This window comes from Cricetulus griseus, chromosome 2 (assembly GCF_003668045.3).
Source record: "Cricetulus griseus strain 17A/GY chromosome 2, alternate assembly CriGri-PICRH-1.0, whole genome shotgun sequence".
NCBI classification, from domain to species: domain Eukaryota; kingdom Metazoa; phylum Chordata; class Mammalia; order Rodentia; family Cricetidae; genus Cricetulus; species Cricetulus griseus.
The window spans coordinates 48,002,094-48,021,908 of NC_048595.1; the positions used below are offsets into that span (position 1 = coordinate 48,002,094).

Sequence of the window (19,815 nt, forward strand, 5' to 3'; positions counted from 1 at the left end):
ATTCAACTTTTGTGCTGACTTCTTACTAGGTGGGACCTCACCAGTGGGTTGGTACTGACTTGAGCATCTGAGTCTAGACACACAGGCACAGTAGTGGCTCAAATGCTCTACAAATATTCCTGTGCTATGGTAAAGTCCCAGACTATAGATCAGACTCTCTGTTACTCAACACACACACACACACACACACACACACACACACACACACACACACACACACACACACGACTAAAAATGCATTAACATTCCAGTGAGAATAGGATTTCTATGCTGATTTCTTTTGCATCACAGTATTCATTAGGCATGACCAGTGTGCGTACGTCTGTCTGTCTGTCATTTTGTCTCAGGGCATGATGAAAGCATAACTGTAGAATCTTGTCAGGTTACATTTCAATGCAAATGTATTCTTCACTTTTCACATTCTTTCCCCTTACTGTTCCTTAAAAGCAAATCAGGTCAGAAGGTGTCTTTCAAGTTTGTCATTGTACTCCTTATCTCATTTGTTTGTTTTTAAGATTTATTTTTAATCATGTATTTGGGGGAGATGATAATGTACACACCAGTGCAAATGCCTGTGGAGACCAAAAGAGGGCATCAGGTCCCTCTACAGCTGAAGGGCAGGCAGGAAGGCACCCAATGTGGGTGCTGAAAGCCAAAGTCAGGCCTCTGCAAGAACAATATGCACTTTTAACCACTGAGTCCTGAGTCATCGCTCTAGCCCAGTGATTCTCAACCTATGGGGTCACAGCCCCTTTGGCAAACCTCTATCTCTAAAAGTATGTATGTTACGATTCATAATGGTAGCAATTTTAAAGTTGGGGGTCACCATAACATGAGGAACTATATTAAAAGGTCACAGCATTAAGAAGATTGAGAACCACCTCTCCAGCCCCTTATAATCCCACAAGTACAAAAATAATGTATATTTCTGAAAGTATTTTTATCCATTTTAATATACATTACAAATATTTTAGAACAATGACATTTTGTTGTGTTTAACGTATTTACAAAACAAAAATATATTACAATACATATGAATGAGACAGTGGATCTGACCAACAACAAGCTGTCACAATCAGGTATTTAAAAGGAATGCAGAACCCATTGGTTTGCATGTGTTAAAAGTTTTGAGATAGACAGGAGTCCAGAATCATAATGCATCTGGGGAAGAGAGGTGGGAAACTCCCAGATTTAAGGAGGGGTTCTTCCTCATTGCTAATCTCATAACATTTAGTGGTGTTTAAACCATGAACATTAATGAGCTATGCAAACATGATACAAAGCTAATACAGTTCTATCATTTCAAAAAGTACGTGACAGCCACATAGTATCCTCTTAATTGTTGTCATTATATACTGTAGTTCACACAATATCTACAAATGTGAATGAGGAAAAAAACCAAAAACCAAAAACAAACAAACAAACAAAAAACCAAAAAAACCAAAAACAGGTCACAGCAACATGTCTTACATCCCAATCTTAAATAGGACAAGCACATAGTGGGTAAGACATCATTGTATAATACGTTAATAAATAACACCTAGGTTGTTATATTTACTTTGAACAGTTTACAGCTGTATACTTAAAAGAGAGCATTTTTGAGAGTTTCACATTATCAGTAAAAGGTAAAATAAAAATGAACTTTTATAATTTAAAAAAAGAGACAGAGAAGAGAGAGATCTATATAGAACAAAAGTATTTCTGACATGCTGCTTTTCCGGTTTAGTTTGTCACAAGAATATTAAAACAGAAACAAACAAAATGATTGTCTTTGAAAAGCAACTTTTGAAAGCCTTTCACAATAGTGTGAACCTTTGAGTATTAGAATGAAAATCTCCTGACCACCTGCTTTGTGATTATGTCTGTGTACATTATACATGTACATATGCATATATGGATAGATAGACGTTGAACATGTGCTCGCCTGGAGACCTAAGTCCCAGCAGCCTAAGCTGCTTACCCTGCAGAGTGGGAAGCACTGAACACTGGGCTAAAATCCAATCAGCTGTCCGGCTGGGAAAGCTTCATTCTTGCATATTTTTCACAGGCATCCAACAGCAAACCCAGCGGAAATCATCCAGGGGGGTCCAGATTCACTGGGTGTATGGGACTCTGGTTTCTCAAACTGGCATGCTATCCTACTGAACCTGAAGGCACACACAGCTCTCTCCCCAACTGAACCCTTCTCCAAACTAGTTCTCAGGGTTGTCTTCTCTGTTTTTCCCATAGTTTGTTACAAAACACCAGAACACCGGGTCCATATCAACTGTGAATGGGCCAAACTGCTTTACAAACTGTCGCCCATGAAGAATGTTTTCTTGACTAGCAAAAGAAAGAGCACTTAGCCTCCTCATAGCATCAATTAGAAGGGGCTTTCAAATAGGTTTGGAGTTGTGGTGGTGGTAGTAGTATTCAGAGGTTTTTCTTTAATAAACCATATTTTTCTTTCTTTTTTTAAGGGAAAGGGAGCCAGCAATCCAGCTTCCTCAATGGAAGTTGAGATTTGACATCTCAAGGCTCTTGGTTTCTTTAGCTATTGTGTGCTTGAGCCTGCAGCTCATCCAGGAAAAGTTAGGGGTAATGCCTAGATTTCTGCAGAATCACATCCCACTATCTAGCCACTTATATAATTGTTAACGCTCTTGATCAAAAGACACACACTAAAGGAGCTAAAGGCTCCAGTAAATTTCCATTAAAAAAAAAAATACTTGGTGGGTGATATTCTTGGAGTTTGTGTAAAGCCATTGCTCAAATTACATCTTTTAAAAACAAAACACAAAAAACCCTAAATCAATTCCTTAAAACCATTATGTAATCCAATGTTCATAATGTCTACTCATAAATCTTAATCTCAGACAACAAGATGGCTGTCATGCCTTCGCCTTGGGTGGCCTTGGTCCCATTTCTCCAGGCAAAATGCTGAGGAGGCTTCCCAGAGGGCAGGCTAGAATTTCATAACTCTGCAAGGTTAGCTTGCTAGAGTTCCTCTCGGTGCTATGCATTTCAAGAAACCAAATATTCACATTCCTTACCATGAGAAACGAATTTATGAGGAACTTAACAGTTTAGTACTGGAAATACATTACTGGAATTTTTGGTTCATCTGTGAAAATCTCACAACTGTGATACACACTAAGCATTAACACAGGGCTGCAGCCAGCATAGAAAAGCTCACAAATTAATACAAGGGCTTCTGGCCTTGGTTTTCAAATTCAGACCAGGCATCATTTAGCTCCATGAAAATCATCTTTGCATATTGTTCATAGGGTTGCCCAGTAGCCTAAAGAAAACACAAAACACAATTAGATGTTTAAACTTAAACATATTAAAGTCACTGAGAATGTGCATTGTAATTAAAATGCTCTTCCATTAAGACATTTCTTTTTACAGCCTACCTATATGAAATCAATTACTAATCACTGTCCAGGAAACTCCCAGAGACTAATAGAAATCTATGGATAAGGAGAAAACTGGGAGCTTGTTGGGCAGTAAAGGATGCATCTCTTTGCTAATGAAAGCCCCGTCATCTCCAATTGACTGTATTTCCAGACTTCCCTTTTCCAATTTCTATAAAGCTAAGGTCTTTTAGACTCACAAGGGGGCAGACTCACAAGGACTCTCTGGCTCCTATTTCTCTTTTGACTCATCAAAGTCCAAGTACTAATGTTGTTTCCCATTAATTTTCCTATTTAGTCATAAGGGGTTCCCAAAGGCACTGCAATCATGACTTCATGTGGCACGTCTGTTACAATTCACATGACAGGCAAATTACAATGAATTCAGCCAGGAGGGGGCTGAAGTTCTAGTTCTGTGGAGCCTTTATATGCTCTCGTAATTTATTCAAACCATAAGCATCAATGGCAACACACACTGACTTTTTTTTTTAATTCTGTCTACCTTTTGCCTCTGGGCTTTTATCTTTCTTACTTCTGTATATCTATCTTTTATACTTATTCCATAATTGCACCCTAAAGCGTCTCCTGCAGTTCTGGCTAAACATGATACTGCCCTCCACAGGAACCATATTTCCCTTTGAAGTACTCAGCTTTGTTTATTATAGTAGTTCAAGATCACCTGTAAGCTCTAAAACTAAGTCACTGATGAGCATTGCACTTCCGTAGTGAATAAAATGCTTGCCCCACTCTTTGTGAAGTATGCTGCCAACCTCATAAAGCATGACTATTTGTTTAGATATGTGATTTAAATGACCCACAGAGTAAGTTTTGTTAAACAAATGTCTTAACCAATCAGCAAACTGAAAGCATGCTGTTTTATCCTATGCTTCTCAACTCTGAAACAAGGACCAGGCAAGTCTCTGACAGGCCAGGTCCTACCCACCTTGTCTGGGTGCACCACCAACACAGCCCTCCTATACACTTTCTTCACTTGCTCTGGTGTCACCAGGTCTGCCATGCCCACAGGCTTCCACTTGGTCTCCCCGGCCCACAGCACAGTGTGCATCGTGGAAAGCAGGGCTCTGATGTTTCTCTCTTTGCCTTCAATCCACTCCAGGATCTGCAAACAGGATAGACAAAAAGGATAAGACAGCCCAATGCTTTCTATCTACTGGGACTCTGAAGACCTATCCTGTTTCAGTGAAACTTAATAAGCAGCCCCCACTAGCTGGAACACTCCCCCACTTCCCACGTCGTCCTTCCAGTCTACATGGTTGTTCAAAAGCTGCATATGAACTTCAGACTACACCTCTGAGGTTTGAACTCCTTTCACTATGACTTCCTACAGCTAATTACATGCTCCTAACATATGTGCTTCGTGACATCACACCTGGATCTACTTTGTCCCATTAACTAATAAATAAATATTCCTTTCATGTGGGCCAAAGTTGTGTTAGGATGTAGCTCAGTGATAGAATGCCTGCCCTGAGTTTGATTCCCAACACAAGGGGAAAAAAATGTTGCCTACCCTACTGTAAATGTGCCGTATTTCCCACACTTTGTTGAACTTGTATGTCCACCTTTCCCTGTCATTACATAGAGCTGTTTATGGAAAGGTACTGTTTCTTATCACTGTATCTCAGGAACCAAACAGACCTGGCACAGAGTAGATCTCAAAAGGTTAGTTAAATGAATTGATCCCTGAGTCACTTACTCAAACTAAGAACCTTCGTGGTGTGATAAAAGAAGTGATCAAATGGAAGGTGTGGTGGTTTGAATGAGAATGGCTCTCATAGTCTCATATTTTTGAGTTCTTGGTCCCCAGTTGGTGGAAATGTCTGGGAAGGATTAGGAAATATGGCCTTGATAGAGAAGGTGTGTCACTGGGGGTGAGTCCTAATTTTTTTTTGAATGGAGCCTATGCCATTCCCAGTTAGCTCTCATTGTTTATTTCATGCTTGTGGATCAGAAGTAAGCTCTCAGCTACTTGTCCGGAGCCATGCCTGCCTGCTGCCGGGCTCTCTGCCATGACAATCATGGATTCTAACCCTCTGAAACTGTGAGGCTGATACATCTTCTCTTATATAAGCTGCCTTGGTCATGGTGTCTCTTCACAGCAATAGAACAGTAACTAAGACACAAAATGGCATCAGCATTTGACACATACCCAGGCTTCAGTGAGTGAGTGTTGGTGGGCAAATGATAGCTACCCGCCTCAGCAATTAAAACCCTGTGCCAATCAAACAATCAAACATGGATTTACAAACTAAATGACTTCCTGTTATGGAAAACTGTCGCAGTTTGCCTAGTGAGCAATGGTAATGGAAGTAAACATCAGTTTGAGAACACTAAGCTTCTGTGATGTTATGTGGCATGAGAATCAAGCAAAAATACAGATCCTTCACTGCATTCAAGAAGGTCTCGAAGGATCCTTTTCTGCACAACTGATATTTAAATTTGCTGAGACATAAAGCAAAAGCACTGATGTCTGTTGTTTCTAAGGTAATGTGAATAGTCGCCTTGAAAGACGCCTTAACCCAGAGACACTGTAATTTTTAATATGAATGATTCAACCTCCCCAACTGGGATAAGGCTTGCAACTTTGTTGTTTTTGACAAAATCTCCATCATTCAATTGTATCAATAAAGACTTAGCAGCTAGATGTTGGGGTTAAAGTCTACTAGTCAGAAAAGTAGAGAAAGCACCTAGCCGGCCTTTCTCCTAACCCAACATCCCAGAAGCCTCCCGCCTTCTCCACACTGTCTCAAACAAGACTTCAAACTGAATGTCCCTCTCTTCTACTTCCCATGCATCTCTCTCTATGTCTTCCTGACTTCCTCTTACTTGCTATGTTTTTAGGTTTTTTGTTTTTTAATAATCCCATGTTCACCTCCTGTCAACTGGTTGCTTGCTTTGCCTCTTGACCTATGGTTGTCTTTATTTAATCCTGTTTACAATACTTAAGTATAAAGCTCTTGAATTAAAGGTGTGTGCTAGGGCTGAGCCACACCACAACTAGAAACAGTTTTGTTTTGTTTTTTCCAGGAAATAACACAATCTCGGGGCTCATGGTGTAATCAAATATCCTGCAACATAACTCTTTGATCTTTATGTACTAACCAACAACCCCACCCCATTCATCTTCAGAAACACCTTCTGCCTCCAGGCTGATCTGCTTTCGGCTATCCATAGCCTCACCTCTGAAGAACTCACTTCCTTTTCTGTGTCCCGCTGTCCCCACTGCACACTCGACTCCCCTGTGAAGAACTCTCTTCCTTATTTACGAGTCAAGGAACTTGGATTCACCGAGTGACAAACTTCTTTTTTCTTTTAAAGTGCAAAAAACCATTTTCCCTTTCCCCCCAAACTGATTCTCACCAGAACTTTAGAATCAAAAACAGATGTTTTTTTTGTTTTTTTTTTTTTAAGAAAAAGTAGAACTTCTTTGGCTTAGAAGAAGTAGAAGGGGTGCCGGGCATTGGTGGTGCACGCCTTTAATCCCAGCACTCAGGAGGCAGAGGCAAGCGGATCTCTGTGAGTTCGAGGCCAGCCTGGTCTCCAGAGCAAGTGCCAGGATAGGCTCCAAAGCTACACAGAGACACCCTGTCTCGAAAACAAAACAAAACAAAAAAGTAGAAGGGGTGTGGAGTAGAGGCCAATGTCCTCACCATCATTAGCTTTCCTTTCTTCAACCTATACAAATCTCCCGCCTAATGTCTCTAGAGTGGTAAACCCTGGGTGCATAAGTGTTTCTCTCTTGATCAACAGAGAACCGAAACTTCGTTTCAGTCAACCAAGAACAAGAGAAAGTTCTCAAGGTGGTGCAAAAATACAAATGATGAATTATTTTCACCAAACTCTAATCACTAATATCTACAATCTAAAGGCTTCTAAACTACAAAATCAAATATCATTGTTCATCTGGTGGGCAGATATAAATAGATAGATAGATAGATAGATAGATAGATAGATAGATAGATAGATAGATAAATAGATAGATAGATAGATACCACAGACTAAGCATCATGCACAGTCCTTGCCAAAGCTACTTTGCTGTTGAAGAGCATGACTGTCTTCAAACCATAACTTCAGAGACCCACTCTAATACAGTGATTGCCCGAGTGAAATGCCTTCCATAGTTGACACAGTCTGTGTCCCAACCTAGAGTCAATGTTGAGTTTTGACACTCATGGTGGCACATGGCATTAGGAGGTAGGGCCCTTAGTGGGTGTTGAGATTTAAACTGTCCCCCAGGGCTCATGTTTTGAGCACTTGTTCACCAGTGGGTGGTCTTTTGGGAGATTGCGGACCCTTAGCTAGTAGAAGCAGCTCCCCAGAAGTGGGCCTTTGATGGCTCTTTCTATTCACCTCTTACTGCAGTGCCCGTCTCTGTGCTTCCTGTCTACTTCCAAGTGGACAGCCACCCTGTGTGTTCCCATTGCCATGCCCTTCCTGTCACCATAACCCGAAATCTCCTGAGATCATGAGCCAAAAATAAAGCTTTTCTTCCTCAAGTTGTATCTATCAAACATTTAGTCCCTCATGACCAGCATAAAGGTAATCAATGCAGAGGTGATTGGACATCCATGACCTTGTCACACATCTTTGCCCTATAGGATAATCAAGGGGCTCACTCACCTTTAATTTCTCGGGATCCATTTCCTTAGCCATTTCCTCCTTTCTCATCTCAGCTATTGTTCGAGGGCCCTTCTTGTCTTTGTGAGCATTGAAACCTTGACTAGAAAGCAGGTCTTCAAAGTCAGCAGCCTTTTGTTTCCCTTCTGTAACATAATGTTTGGAAACCATTACAATTTTCATTCTTATACAGAACGGCAAACCCTCTCTGTAACAAGTGAGGAAAACGGAAGGCTAGAGAACCTAAAGGGCCTGTCCAGGATCACACAACGTATCTATGGCAAGCACAGGACTGGGGTCTGGATCATTAAAGTCTATTTCATCTCCAGTGTAACCCTGCAGACAAAGATACTCAGGATGCTACCACAATTACACTGAACTAGTGGCAGAGATTAGACAAGAGCCTAGATGCAAGTCCTTGAAATCCTCCCAGCTATCACGTCCCTGTCTATACTCAGCAGATGGGTTCACTGGATCACAGTGCCCTTCCCCCACAAGCCTGGTGGGGAACTAAATCTCTCTCTAGGTCTTTTTGAAGAGGCAGATCCTGGAAACAAGTGCTCTGTGTCTGAAATCAGGCTATGACCATAGGGACTTTGTTTATACCTCAGTTTCTTAATCTAAAGAATGAGGATGATGTTAACTATATAAAAGCATGCCTGGTTATCTCAGTGTTCATTTGAAAACAAAACAGAACAAAACCACAACAGCCCATGCAGTCGGTAGTAATCAGCTCCAGTTTTTGTTTTTTTGGTTTTTTGGTTTTCCATGATTAGGAATGTTTTACCCCCTCTGTTCTTTGTTTTGTTTTTTCGAGACAGGGTTTCTCTGTGTGTAGCTTTGTAGACTAGGGTGGCCTTGAACTCACAGAAACCTGCCTGCCTGTTCCCCAAGTGTTGGGATTAAAGGTGTGTGTCACCACCACCCAGCTCCCATCTCTGTTCTTAAGAAGTCACATTCACAAGTGTGCACACCAAAATTAAGTGATCCCATGAGACACCCTCTACTCAAAACAAAAATGAAGGGGATGCCATGTGGCTCAACAGAATTACCCAAAGAGTCCCCCTGCTAACTAAAGAATAAACATGATGTCATACATTCCCAGCACTTGCATTTCCATCACAGCTGTGCTGTGAACACCACTAGTATTAGGATCAGCTGGAAGTGACAGTGACAAGCAAACGTTCTGGTGCCAAATGACTGGGATTCATATTCCGGCAGAGGACCTGGGTTCCATTCCCAGCATCTACATAGTGGTTCATAACCATCTATAACAGGTGCCCCCAAACTCAGGAATCCACAAACCACCCTTCTCACTGTGATCCAAGAAGAAAACCTAATGCCATTTAGACAGGTTCCCATCCTTTCCTCATAAGAATACCTCCCTTCTTCCAAAAGAAATAGTTTTCAGTCTCACCTACCCACCCAATCAACATGTATTAAGACTTACAATCCAACAAGTGCTATGCTAGGCTCAAAAACCTATGAAAAATGACTTCTTTTGTACTGCAGCATGGAGAAGGAAAGACCGAGTGAGCCATAGCCACATGATACCTGTGTGGCTCATGGTAGGGGGGTATGGATCACCTGATGTCTCTTCAACTCTAAGATGGTCTCATCAACTCTGTGATTGGTTTTTGTCTCCTTCAGACATAACATCCCAGGCAGTGTGACAATACAGATAGGTCATCCTATACCAGGCTCATCTCATCATCCTCACCCAAATTAGTAGATCCTTTCCCACGTTCGCTCTGTCCAGCAGGCATAGCTGAGAAGCTCACATTGTAATTGGGCCGGTTCTGGGGAGAGGAGTGAGGCATACTGGATGGTGGCTTAGGCTGTGCCTGCTGCCAGTTGTAGCCTGCTGGCTGCTGCCACCCTCCACCCATTGGCTGGGGGGATGCTTTCTGTGGTGAGCTGAGAGGTGGAAATCCTCCACCTAATCCAGTTGGTGTGGTGGGCTTGCTGGCAAATGAAGAGCTACCTGTGGAGGAAAAGGGAGAGAGGAGGTAAGGCTGTTTGGAATGGCTTCAAACTCATGTCAAAAGGCATTGCTTGCCTCCCTACAAGGTAAAGAAATTGAAGACATGTCTGCATAGTTGTTATTTCCTTAATGAGCCCATTAGTACTCTTAGGTAGTACCCTTGCCTCATTGATTTCTTCAGATGAACAAACGGTAACTCAGAATACTTTAGTGTTGTTTTTTCTATAACATTCAGCCAGCATATGGCAGAACACTTGAACTAGACCTTTGAGTCCAAGCCAGAAGAGCCAGACTGTGTCACCTTTCCCAGCCTGCCCTGTCCTAAGCAAGTTTTATTTCTTTACCAGAGTCAAAATCACCATGTGACAAGAACAGAGGATAAAACAAATGGGCTCTTTAAGGTTCTGCTTAAATGTCAATTATTAGGATTAACTATCATTTGCTAGAAGGAAAATCCTGGTTTGGACACAAGAGCAACTATCAATGTTTTTAAATTTTAACAAATAGGTTCCAATTTTATAGTGTTTGCATTTCTCTGCAGGAGGGCTAGTATTTGTGGAGGTAAAATGAGAAGCTGGTGTGATCTCCATTGGACCTTCAAAGAACCTAAATAATGATGATAATAAAACAACTAACACGCATATAGCTCTTTATAGAGCTATATGTTCCTTGTCAAGTGCAGGTAAGTAGTATCACTGGGTTGGTTTAAAGAAGAGGGACTCAAAGCTAAGGTTCATTGACAAGTTCATTGCCACCCAGCTGGTACACAATGGAGTACTACTCAGCAGAAGAAAACAATGGAATCTTGAAATTTGCAGGAAAATGGATGGATCTAGAAGAAACCATTCTGAGCGAGGTAACCCAATTGCAAAAAGACAAACATGGTATGTACTCACTCATATGCAGATTTTAGACATAGAGTAAGGATTACCAGCCTACAATCCACACTGCCAAAGAAGCTAATAAACAAGGAGGACCCTAAGAGAGACATACATGGTCCCCTGGAGAAAGGTCAAGATCCCCTGAGCAAATTGGGAGCAAAATGGAAAGAGGGGATAGGGAGCTAGGAGAATGAGAAGGGGAGAAGAGGAGGGATGCCGAGGACATGAGGGAGCAGAAAATATGAGTCAGGGGAAGAATACACGATAACAAGAATGGAGATATAATAGAGGGAGACACTTTTGGTTTACAGAGAAATCAGGCGCTAGGGAAATGTCTGTAGATCTACAAAGATAACATCAGCTAACTATCTCAGCAACGAAGGAGAGGCTACCTCAAATGCCCTCCCCTGATTATGAGATTGATGTCAGACTTATATGCCCTCATCCAGCAGCTGGTGGAAGTAGAAGCAGACACCCATAACTAATCACCAATCTGAACTGGAACCCAGATGCAGATAGCTGGAATACCAGCATGGGACTGATCCAGACCCAAGGAACATGGGTTTCTGTGAGAAAACCTCGGAAATCTATGGGACCTCCCGTAGAAGCCCAGTATTTATCCCTAGCATAGGTGTGGACTTTGGGAGCCCAGTCTATATAGAGGAATACTCCCTGAGCCAAGACACACGGAGGTGGGTCTAGGCCCTACCCCAAAGGAAACGAAAGACTCTGATGACATCCTATGGAAGGCCTCACCATCCAGGGGCAGCAGAGAAGATATGTGACAGATAAGGTTTTAGTGGGGGTGGATAGGTAGCGGAAGACAGGTGGGAGAAGAGAAATGGGATTGTCATGTAAAACAATCCTGTTTCTAATTCAAATAAAAAAGTTGGGAAAAAAAAAGAATGTTAAATACATCACTAGTCATTTTAACATTTGATTCATCTCCTACTCATAGGAGAAAACCTCTTGAACTAAATGCATCTCCCAGATTCTCACTATATCCATCACTTGTTTGGTCATTTAGGAACTACTTTGAGCATCTTCTGGCTGTGAACCCAGCAATGAAACTGTAGGTGCTGGCATAACTCTTCTGGGACCTGTCAACATTGTATGGCTTTGTAACATCTAACTTTTCAGATTATGTCATACTCGCATGCAACAATACTAAGTGCTGATGCTATTGCAGCAGTGAAGAGGCCCAAAGACAGCATAGGTGGTAGGCCCAGATCACAGTCATCCCCGCAAAAGCTGAGGAAGCCCCAGTTTTCAACCTTGACTGTGCATCAGAATTACCTAAGGAACTACTCATTCAATGTCTTACCTACCATAGCACCTACACAATGGGTATTTTATATTTAGTTAATGTTTCTCTCTCCTACCATACTGTAAGGTCTACTGGGCAAGAATGCTATCTACCTTCATTCATTATTACATCCGGAATGGTTAACAGAGGGTACATAATCACAAATACCTATCAAATAAGGAAACTGAAGTTTATTGGATCAAAATGGAGGTGGTCTTTCTCTAAGACCTCCTAGCAAGTCTTAAAAATCCCTGTCCTTCAACTTCCCTTGTGACCTGCCAACAATTTCTATTCATTTCCTCTATTAAGTAGCAAGTGCTTTCCACCATTACTGAATTCATACTATCCTCCTAAAAGAAAAAACTACTTCTTAAAGTTGATATAAGCTTTTTAATCTCATAAATCCCATTTGTTAATTTGGGGTAATATTCTCCAAGAAACCACAGTCCTCTGAAGAAAGTCCTTATCTTTGCAGATACTTTGAAGAGAAGTTTTGTTGTTGTTGTTGTTGTTGTTGTTGTTTTGCTTGAATTGTTTTTCATCTTCATTTAACTTTGTTAGGTCATCATCTGGGAATACAACCATTTCTTTTAGGGTTTCCTAAAAACTTTAGTTTTTAAAGTATGTCCTCATGAATTTATGAATGTCACTGATATCTGTTGCAATTTCTCCTTTTTCATCTCTAATTTTATCAATGTGGATCTTCTCTTTCTTCAGTTTGGTAAAGGTCTGTCCACCTTATTTATCAATCCTTCTCTTCACTGGTTTATTTCTTGTATCGCTTTGTTCATTTCTATTTTCATTAATTTATGCCCTAATCTTAATCGTTTATTTCCATCCACTGCTTTTGCATTTGGCTTGTTTTGGGCTGAGAATAAAGAATTCTAATATAATATTTGCTCAAAGCCTTCTTCTCTTCCCAGTGGTAAACCTTCACTTTTCTATGAATCTTACCAGAAAAATTCCCTTTAGAGTAAAAGTGCATTTCCTAAACACCTTGTGTAATCCTAATGGCTCCTGGTTTTGTTGTTTTTGTTGTGTGGTGTTGTTTTTATCAAATTATAATCCCATCCAAGGCACCTCTGGAACCACTCTATAACTTCATTAATTGAAAAGGAAGCAAAAAAGCTTCTACCAATGCTTTGAGATATAACTTGAAAGAAAGGAAAACAGTCTGTACAGCTAATGCTAAGGTACATGCGGCTCTACTGTGGTGATATATTATTTATAATTTAATAAAGATTGCCTGAAGGATCAAAATGCAAAGCCAGCCATGCTAGTTAGCTATAGAAGCCAGATGGACGTGGCACACACCTTTAACCCCAGCTCTCAAGAGACAAAGGCAGATGGATCTCTGTGAGTCCAAGGCCACTACACAAGATTGAGTCAGTCTAAAAGAGAAACAGTTCACACAAAGGAGATCTCAGCACTTGGGGTCACATGCCGTTAGCTCCAGCTCTAGAGAGGTATATAAGATAGGAGCTCATATTCAGTCTGGGACATTTTGGTCTCCAGCCACATTGAGAGCAGGATTGTTTCAGCCTGGGTAGAAGTAAGAGCTACTTGCTTGGCTACTTTGCTTTTCTGATATTCAGCTTGAAGCTTGAACTCTAACATCAGTCTCTGGGTTCTTATTTTTTGTGTTACACTCGACTTTGAGAAGCCCACACCCACTCTCTCAAGCACATCTTAATTTCTTTCCCAGTGGCTCCCTTTCTCTTAATACTAGTGTTTAAACTCCAATTCCACTTTCAATTGAGGCCAAGGATCCTGCTTTATCTGACCTGAGGTCCTGAAAAGATTAAGGGAAGTCTTGCGCCATTACAGGAACAGTGTGGAGCTGGGCCTCTGTCCCTGCCACAGTTGACATTAGCATCAAGTATTATTCAGATCTTAATCTGATAAGTTTATACCTAGTGTCCCCAGGTCAGCGAAGGGATCCAGAGTCTGGGGCTTGCTCTGATGGGTAGGGGTGCCATGCGTTGAGCCTGTTGGGCTGGTGGCAGCTGACTTGCTTCCCATTCCAAAGCCCCCTGAAAAGGAATGGAGACAGTTGAAAATGAGTGAGTTCCCTGAGGTGGGATGCTGAAAGTCGGGCCAAATGCTCAATTGCTCTAAAGCAAATTAGGATGTGGTTTAGAAACATGTGAGAAGTCTCTAGATATTATGACTCTGATTCATGTGAGTGGTGACCGAAAGCAAGGGCAAAACATGGATCAGGCATCCGCTCCTCCCTGGCCATACATGTTATGTCCCATATTTACCTTTCCCATCCCAACGTCCTCTTTCTTCAGAGGTCTGGAGTCAGGCTGGATCTGAACTCCCCCACCACCACCACCCTGGGGATCTTGCTTACCACCTTTCAACTGTAACATTTTTAACTTAGAAAAATGATGAGTATCTTATTTTACGTGGGCATGGATGTTTTGCCTGCATGTATGTATGTTTGCAATACCCACAGAGTCCATAAGAGGGCCTCAGACCCCCTGGAACTAGAACTACACCCAGTTGTGAACTGCCATTGGGTGCCAGGAATCTAACCTGGGTCCACTGCAAGAGTAGACAGTGTTCTTAACCACTGAACAACCTCTCCAGCCCCTTAACTTAAAAAAATTAAAACGACAGGCAATAAAAGCAAAAAGTAAACAAATTCAACTAGAAAAGCCTGTATGATAAGGGAAACAGCCAACAGAGGTTAAAAAGTAAAGTATGCAATGGTGGGGGGAGCAATATTTGTCAACCATTATTCTGGTAAGTAGTTTGAGCCAGAATATATATAAAGCAATTACCACTTACTGATAAATTGACAGGTGACTTGATTTAAAAATAGGCCAAGGACATTTCTCAACAGAAGATTTATAAATGATCACAAGGCATAAAAAGATTCTCAACATCGCTGTCTTGTTACTTTTCTATTGTTGCGATGGGCATCATGACCAAGGCAACTTATGGAAGGAAAAGTTTACTGGGGCTCATGGTTTCAGAGGGTTAGGGTTCGTGACCATTGTGGTGGGGAGCATGGCAGCAGGCAGGCATGAGAGCTTACATATTATCCACACGCCTGGAGCAGAGAGCTAACTGGGAATGGGTGGGGTTTTGAAACTTCAGGCCTACTCCCTGTGACACACCACCCCCTTCTCAAACAGTTCCACCAACTGGGACCAACTATTCAAATATATAAGCCTATGAATTCAAATCAGCACAGTCACTAATTATTAGGGGAAATGCAGATCAATTAAACAATGAGATATTATTGCCTTACACCTGCCAGGATTGGCATTGAAAAAAAAAGGGAAAAGAAAAAAGAAAACAAGAAAAGAAAAATAAATGTTTGTAAGAATGGGAAGGAATCTTGTACACTCACTGCTGGTAGGGATGCAGAATCAGTTACAGTGGGAAATAGAACACAGGCTCTTCACAAACTAAAAGTAGAACTACCATGTTTCAGCAACCATGTTCCTGGGAATATATCCAAGGTATTAATTAAAATAAGGACCTTAAAAAGATACTACACAGCCATGGTCATTGCACATTATCCCTGTCCACTGGAAATGGAAGGCAGAAAAAATGTGTTGTATATATGGACAGTGAAATATGAGCTAGGCTTAAAAAGAAAGAAATGTTCTTGTGGATTACAATGTGGATTAACCTTGGGACATTTTGTAAAATGACATAAACCACTCACAAAATCACAGATGCTGTGGCATTCCACTTAGTAGGGGACTTGATCAGTCAAACTCATTGAAAATAGGGAGCTGATTATCCAGGGCTGGGGAAGGAAAGCCATGGGAGCTATGCTTTGGTGGGTGTAGCATTTCATTCATGAACAATGAGAGAAGGTACATCTACACTGTTTTACTTTTACATTCACTATGCTGTGTGGAATAAACAAACATTGTTTGTCCTGTTTCTCAGATAAGAAAACTGAAGCTGAGAATTATCCAAAAAGAAAAAAATCCAGGACAGTCAAAGTGGTGGAACCAATTCAGATCTATCTAATTCTATTGTTGAGAGAGATGCACAGCAGGTGAGTCTCATAAAGTTAAACCACAGATACATATATGTATACATATGCTATTTAATTTTATAAGTTAAATATATAACTATATATAGTAATATATAACATATATATTTTAAATATAATATGTGATATATATATATGTATATATATACATATATATATATATATATATATATATATATATATATATTATGTCATCAGGTGCATTGGGAAAAGTGCTGCTAAAGTGCAGATCCAGCTGCAATAAGAATGATCCAACTTCACAGTGGACTATATATTCTAAGTATCCACCTCATCTTGTGTGAAGGACCATGCATTTGCCACTGGTCACTGGTGTGCAAAAAATAACCTGCTGGTCTTTACCTGGTTTGGTATGCCAGTCCCATCCTCCAGCAACATCTGGCTGGATGTTGACAGCAGGTGTGCTGGAAGCTGCAAATAGAGAGAAGATGAATGAGTTTGTATAGGACCAAGTTGTCTTCTCTAGCCTGCATGGCTTCACATGGCTTCTCAATACCTAATGGATTCATTCCTCCTCCTGGGCTTTTACCCCACTCTGAAATGGGGATAGTTTTGCTTCTGTGCATGCTCACAAGAGCTTGGTAGAAACCATAAGTTATCTGGGTTCATTCTTTGGCTCACCTTTGTGTTACCTCCATCGCCACCCACTTGGAATTATAATTGTGCACATGTCTGTCTTCATTTAATGTTGAGTTCCTTGAATGCAAGAACTGTCTTATTCATCTTTCTGCACCCCACTAATACACTTAACATTCTGGGCCATGCAGAAAGAGGGACAATATCCTTAAACTTGGTTCAGCTAACTTACACCAACAAGGGCACCAAAGCATGAACCACTCAGAACTGGGATCTTGTTTTCTCCTCATCTGAGGCATGGATTAAGAAGGATGAGCCATTCAGAACACTAATTAGGCAAAAACTGTATCTCCCGCTATGCTGGTGGCAGATATGTGTCTACTGTCACTCAAAAAGAAACCCATTAGAGCTTCAAAAGAGATCGGTCTGACCTCTCAAGAAGTTCTGAGCACAACTGAAATGAAATGTGCTACTGCAGGAGAAAGTCCCCCTAGCACTTTGTCCATAGAATCAGCATTAGAACTCACTAAGCTAGTATTACTAGTGGGATTGAAAACACACACCATACCACACTCACACACCACACAGACCACACACACTCACACTATACAAAGACACACACTATACACACACTACACCATACACACACACACACCACACTACACACACCACCCCATACACACACTACACACACACCACTCCATACACACACACCACACTACACACATAGACACAAATAGAGACACACACAACACTCACAACACATTACAGAGACACACACAACATACACACACCACACATACAACACACTACACACATAGACACACATACCATACTACACACACATACCACACTACATAGACACACAACACACTACACACAGACACACACACATCATTACACACACCACAGAGACACATACACACCATACTATGCACATACACACCATACCACCCACACCACACACACAGACACACACCACACACCATACTACATAGACACACACACATCACACCACACACACCACGTAGAGATACACACACACCATACTACACACACACACACACACACACACACACACACACACACACACACACAAAGGACCCAAGGCACCAGGATCAACATTCTAGGCTTCATAGTCACCTGTTTTATTTACCTACAGTCAACATATCATGTACCTTCCTATCAGGTAATTAATTAAAAAGTACACACCATTATCAGGGACAATACCTCTTTCTGCTCTTCCCTGCTCTGGCTCCACAGTAACCCATAAAAAAAAAAAAAAGGTCAAAGGTAGACAGCTTTGTCAACATTTGCCATCTGGCTTCCTTTACATTCTGATGTTTGTCTTATATCCATCAGGATAAAAATGAGGCAGAGAGAGAGGGAGACAGAGAGAGAGAACCCCAAAGGGCTGGAATGAAGATAGTGAAGAGTAAAACTGGGAAATTAGGTCCCAGGCATGAGGATGGAAGAGTAAATGGGGTGGGTCTACACAGAGTACATAATGTTGGCTCTTACATTGGGTGAAATAAGGAGCCATTAGGAATTCATAGCTGACCTGGATTACATGTAAAAGAGAAAATTGTGATAATATTATCACCCCTGCATGTGAAATGTGGAAAAACAGGATTCCTAAATCAGTAAAACATGATGTTAATTTATTGAGCAGATAACTCAGATATTATTCTAATGAGTGACTGCTATAAAAATATTAAGATGCCTTGCATTCTTTTATAGTGCAGTCAACTTTGGAATCTTGTATGTGTGTGGAGCACATTTCAAGTCAGACTAACCACATCTTGAGTGCTCTGTGGCCACGCACAACTAGTAGCTGTCACATTAGACAGACGTGTTCCCATACATCCATGCAGCATGTCCCAAACTCTGCAATGAAAACTGATAATTTTATGGAATGCTAACATCATATTTTACTACCTTGAGAATCCTATTTTTTTTTTCACATTTCAAAGATTTCTGCCACTAGGACATAGCTCCTTTTTTTTCACTGGTATATTAAGTAATAATGTGTGTTATAATCAATGATGCCTTATGCTTCTGGGTATATAGCTCTGGTGTAAAAATAAGCAGAAATCCACAGCCTAATGCTTTCAGAATCACAGTGAAACCAAGTGAGATGTTATGTGAGTCTCTTTCCGGTAAGATATTCCAGGGTTTTTAAAATATTAATAAATTGTCAATTTCCAAAGGCTTTGTAAACACACACACACACACACACACACACACACACACACACACACACACACGCTTTGACATTTATATCTCAGTACCCAGCATTGTCTTGTGGAAAACCACTCCATTATTGCATTACTCGTCATAGAAAACACTTTCTTACCATGCACTGTAGGGGAAGGACTTCTTGTGGGCTGCAGAAAGGGGTCGCTAGAAGCACTGGATGTATTCAGAAAGGAGCCCAGCAAATCCTGACCTGATGGCTTAGTGGGGGCTCCAAAAGGGTCAAAGGTGGCACCTAGAAAACAAAGGGAAGATGTATTTCTTTATCCTGCCAGTTAGTTGTTGTATAGATACCAAAGGGTTGCCACTGTTAGCTTGCCAAAAGCCTGAAAGACCAGTCTGGTGCTTACCTCCTGACCTTCCTAGACTTAGACTTCCTCTGGAACTAACAGTGGGTCCCAACATGACAGAAATCATCCCACCCATGTAGATGAAAGAGTCTGGATTTATTAGAAAAGCCATAACTCTAAATGAGGGTTCAAGTAGCTTTTATGAATCCTGTGGGTGCGTATAGTGTGTGTGTGTGTGTGTGTGTGTGTGTGTGTGTGTGTGTGTGTGTGTGTGTGTGCAGCACACCACAGAGTGAAGTTATCTGTCCTCATCTTCTGCCCTGTTTGAGACTGTCTTGTTTTTCTGCTGCATACATCAGGCTAGCTAGCTTGGAGGTTCTGGGCTTGTCTCCCTTTACTTCCCATCCCCTTGTAGAAATGCTGGGATTACAGATGTTCACATTACACATC

At 41.1% G+C, this 19,815-nt stretch overlaps 1 protein-coding gene across 1 annotated transcript in view; it reads right to left on the bottom strand.

Moving 5' to 3' along the window:
- Positions 1-935: 935 nt before the first annotated feature.
- Positions 936-19,815, bottom strand: part of Dnajc6 (DnaJ heat shock protein family (Hsp40) member C6) — a 50,374-nt gene continuing 31,494 nt past the window's right edge. The window contains exons 12-18 of the mRNA XM_027400504.2: positions 19,176-19,310; positions 16,586-16,654; positions 14,115-14,234; positions 9,751-10,014; positions 8,034-8,176; positions 4,339-4,515; positions 936-3,280 (exon numbers count right to left, since the gene is read on the bottom strand). Coding sequence (XP_027256305.1) covers positions 3,179-3,280; positions 4,339-4,515; positions 8,034-8,176; positions 9,751-10,014; positions 14,115-14,234; positions 16,586-16,654; positions 19,176-19,310 — 1,010 coding nt within the window. The 3' untranslated portion in view covers positions 936-3,178. The remainder of the gene's footprint in view (positions 3,281-4,338; positions 4,516-8,033; positions 8,177-9,750; positions 10,015-14,114; positions 14,235-16,585; positions 16,655-19,175; positions 19,311-19,815) is intronic.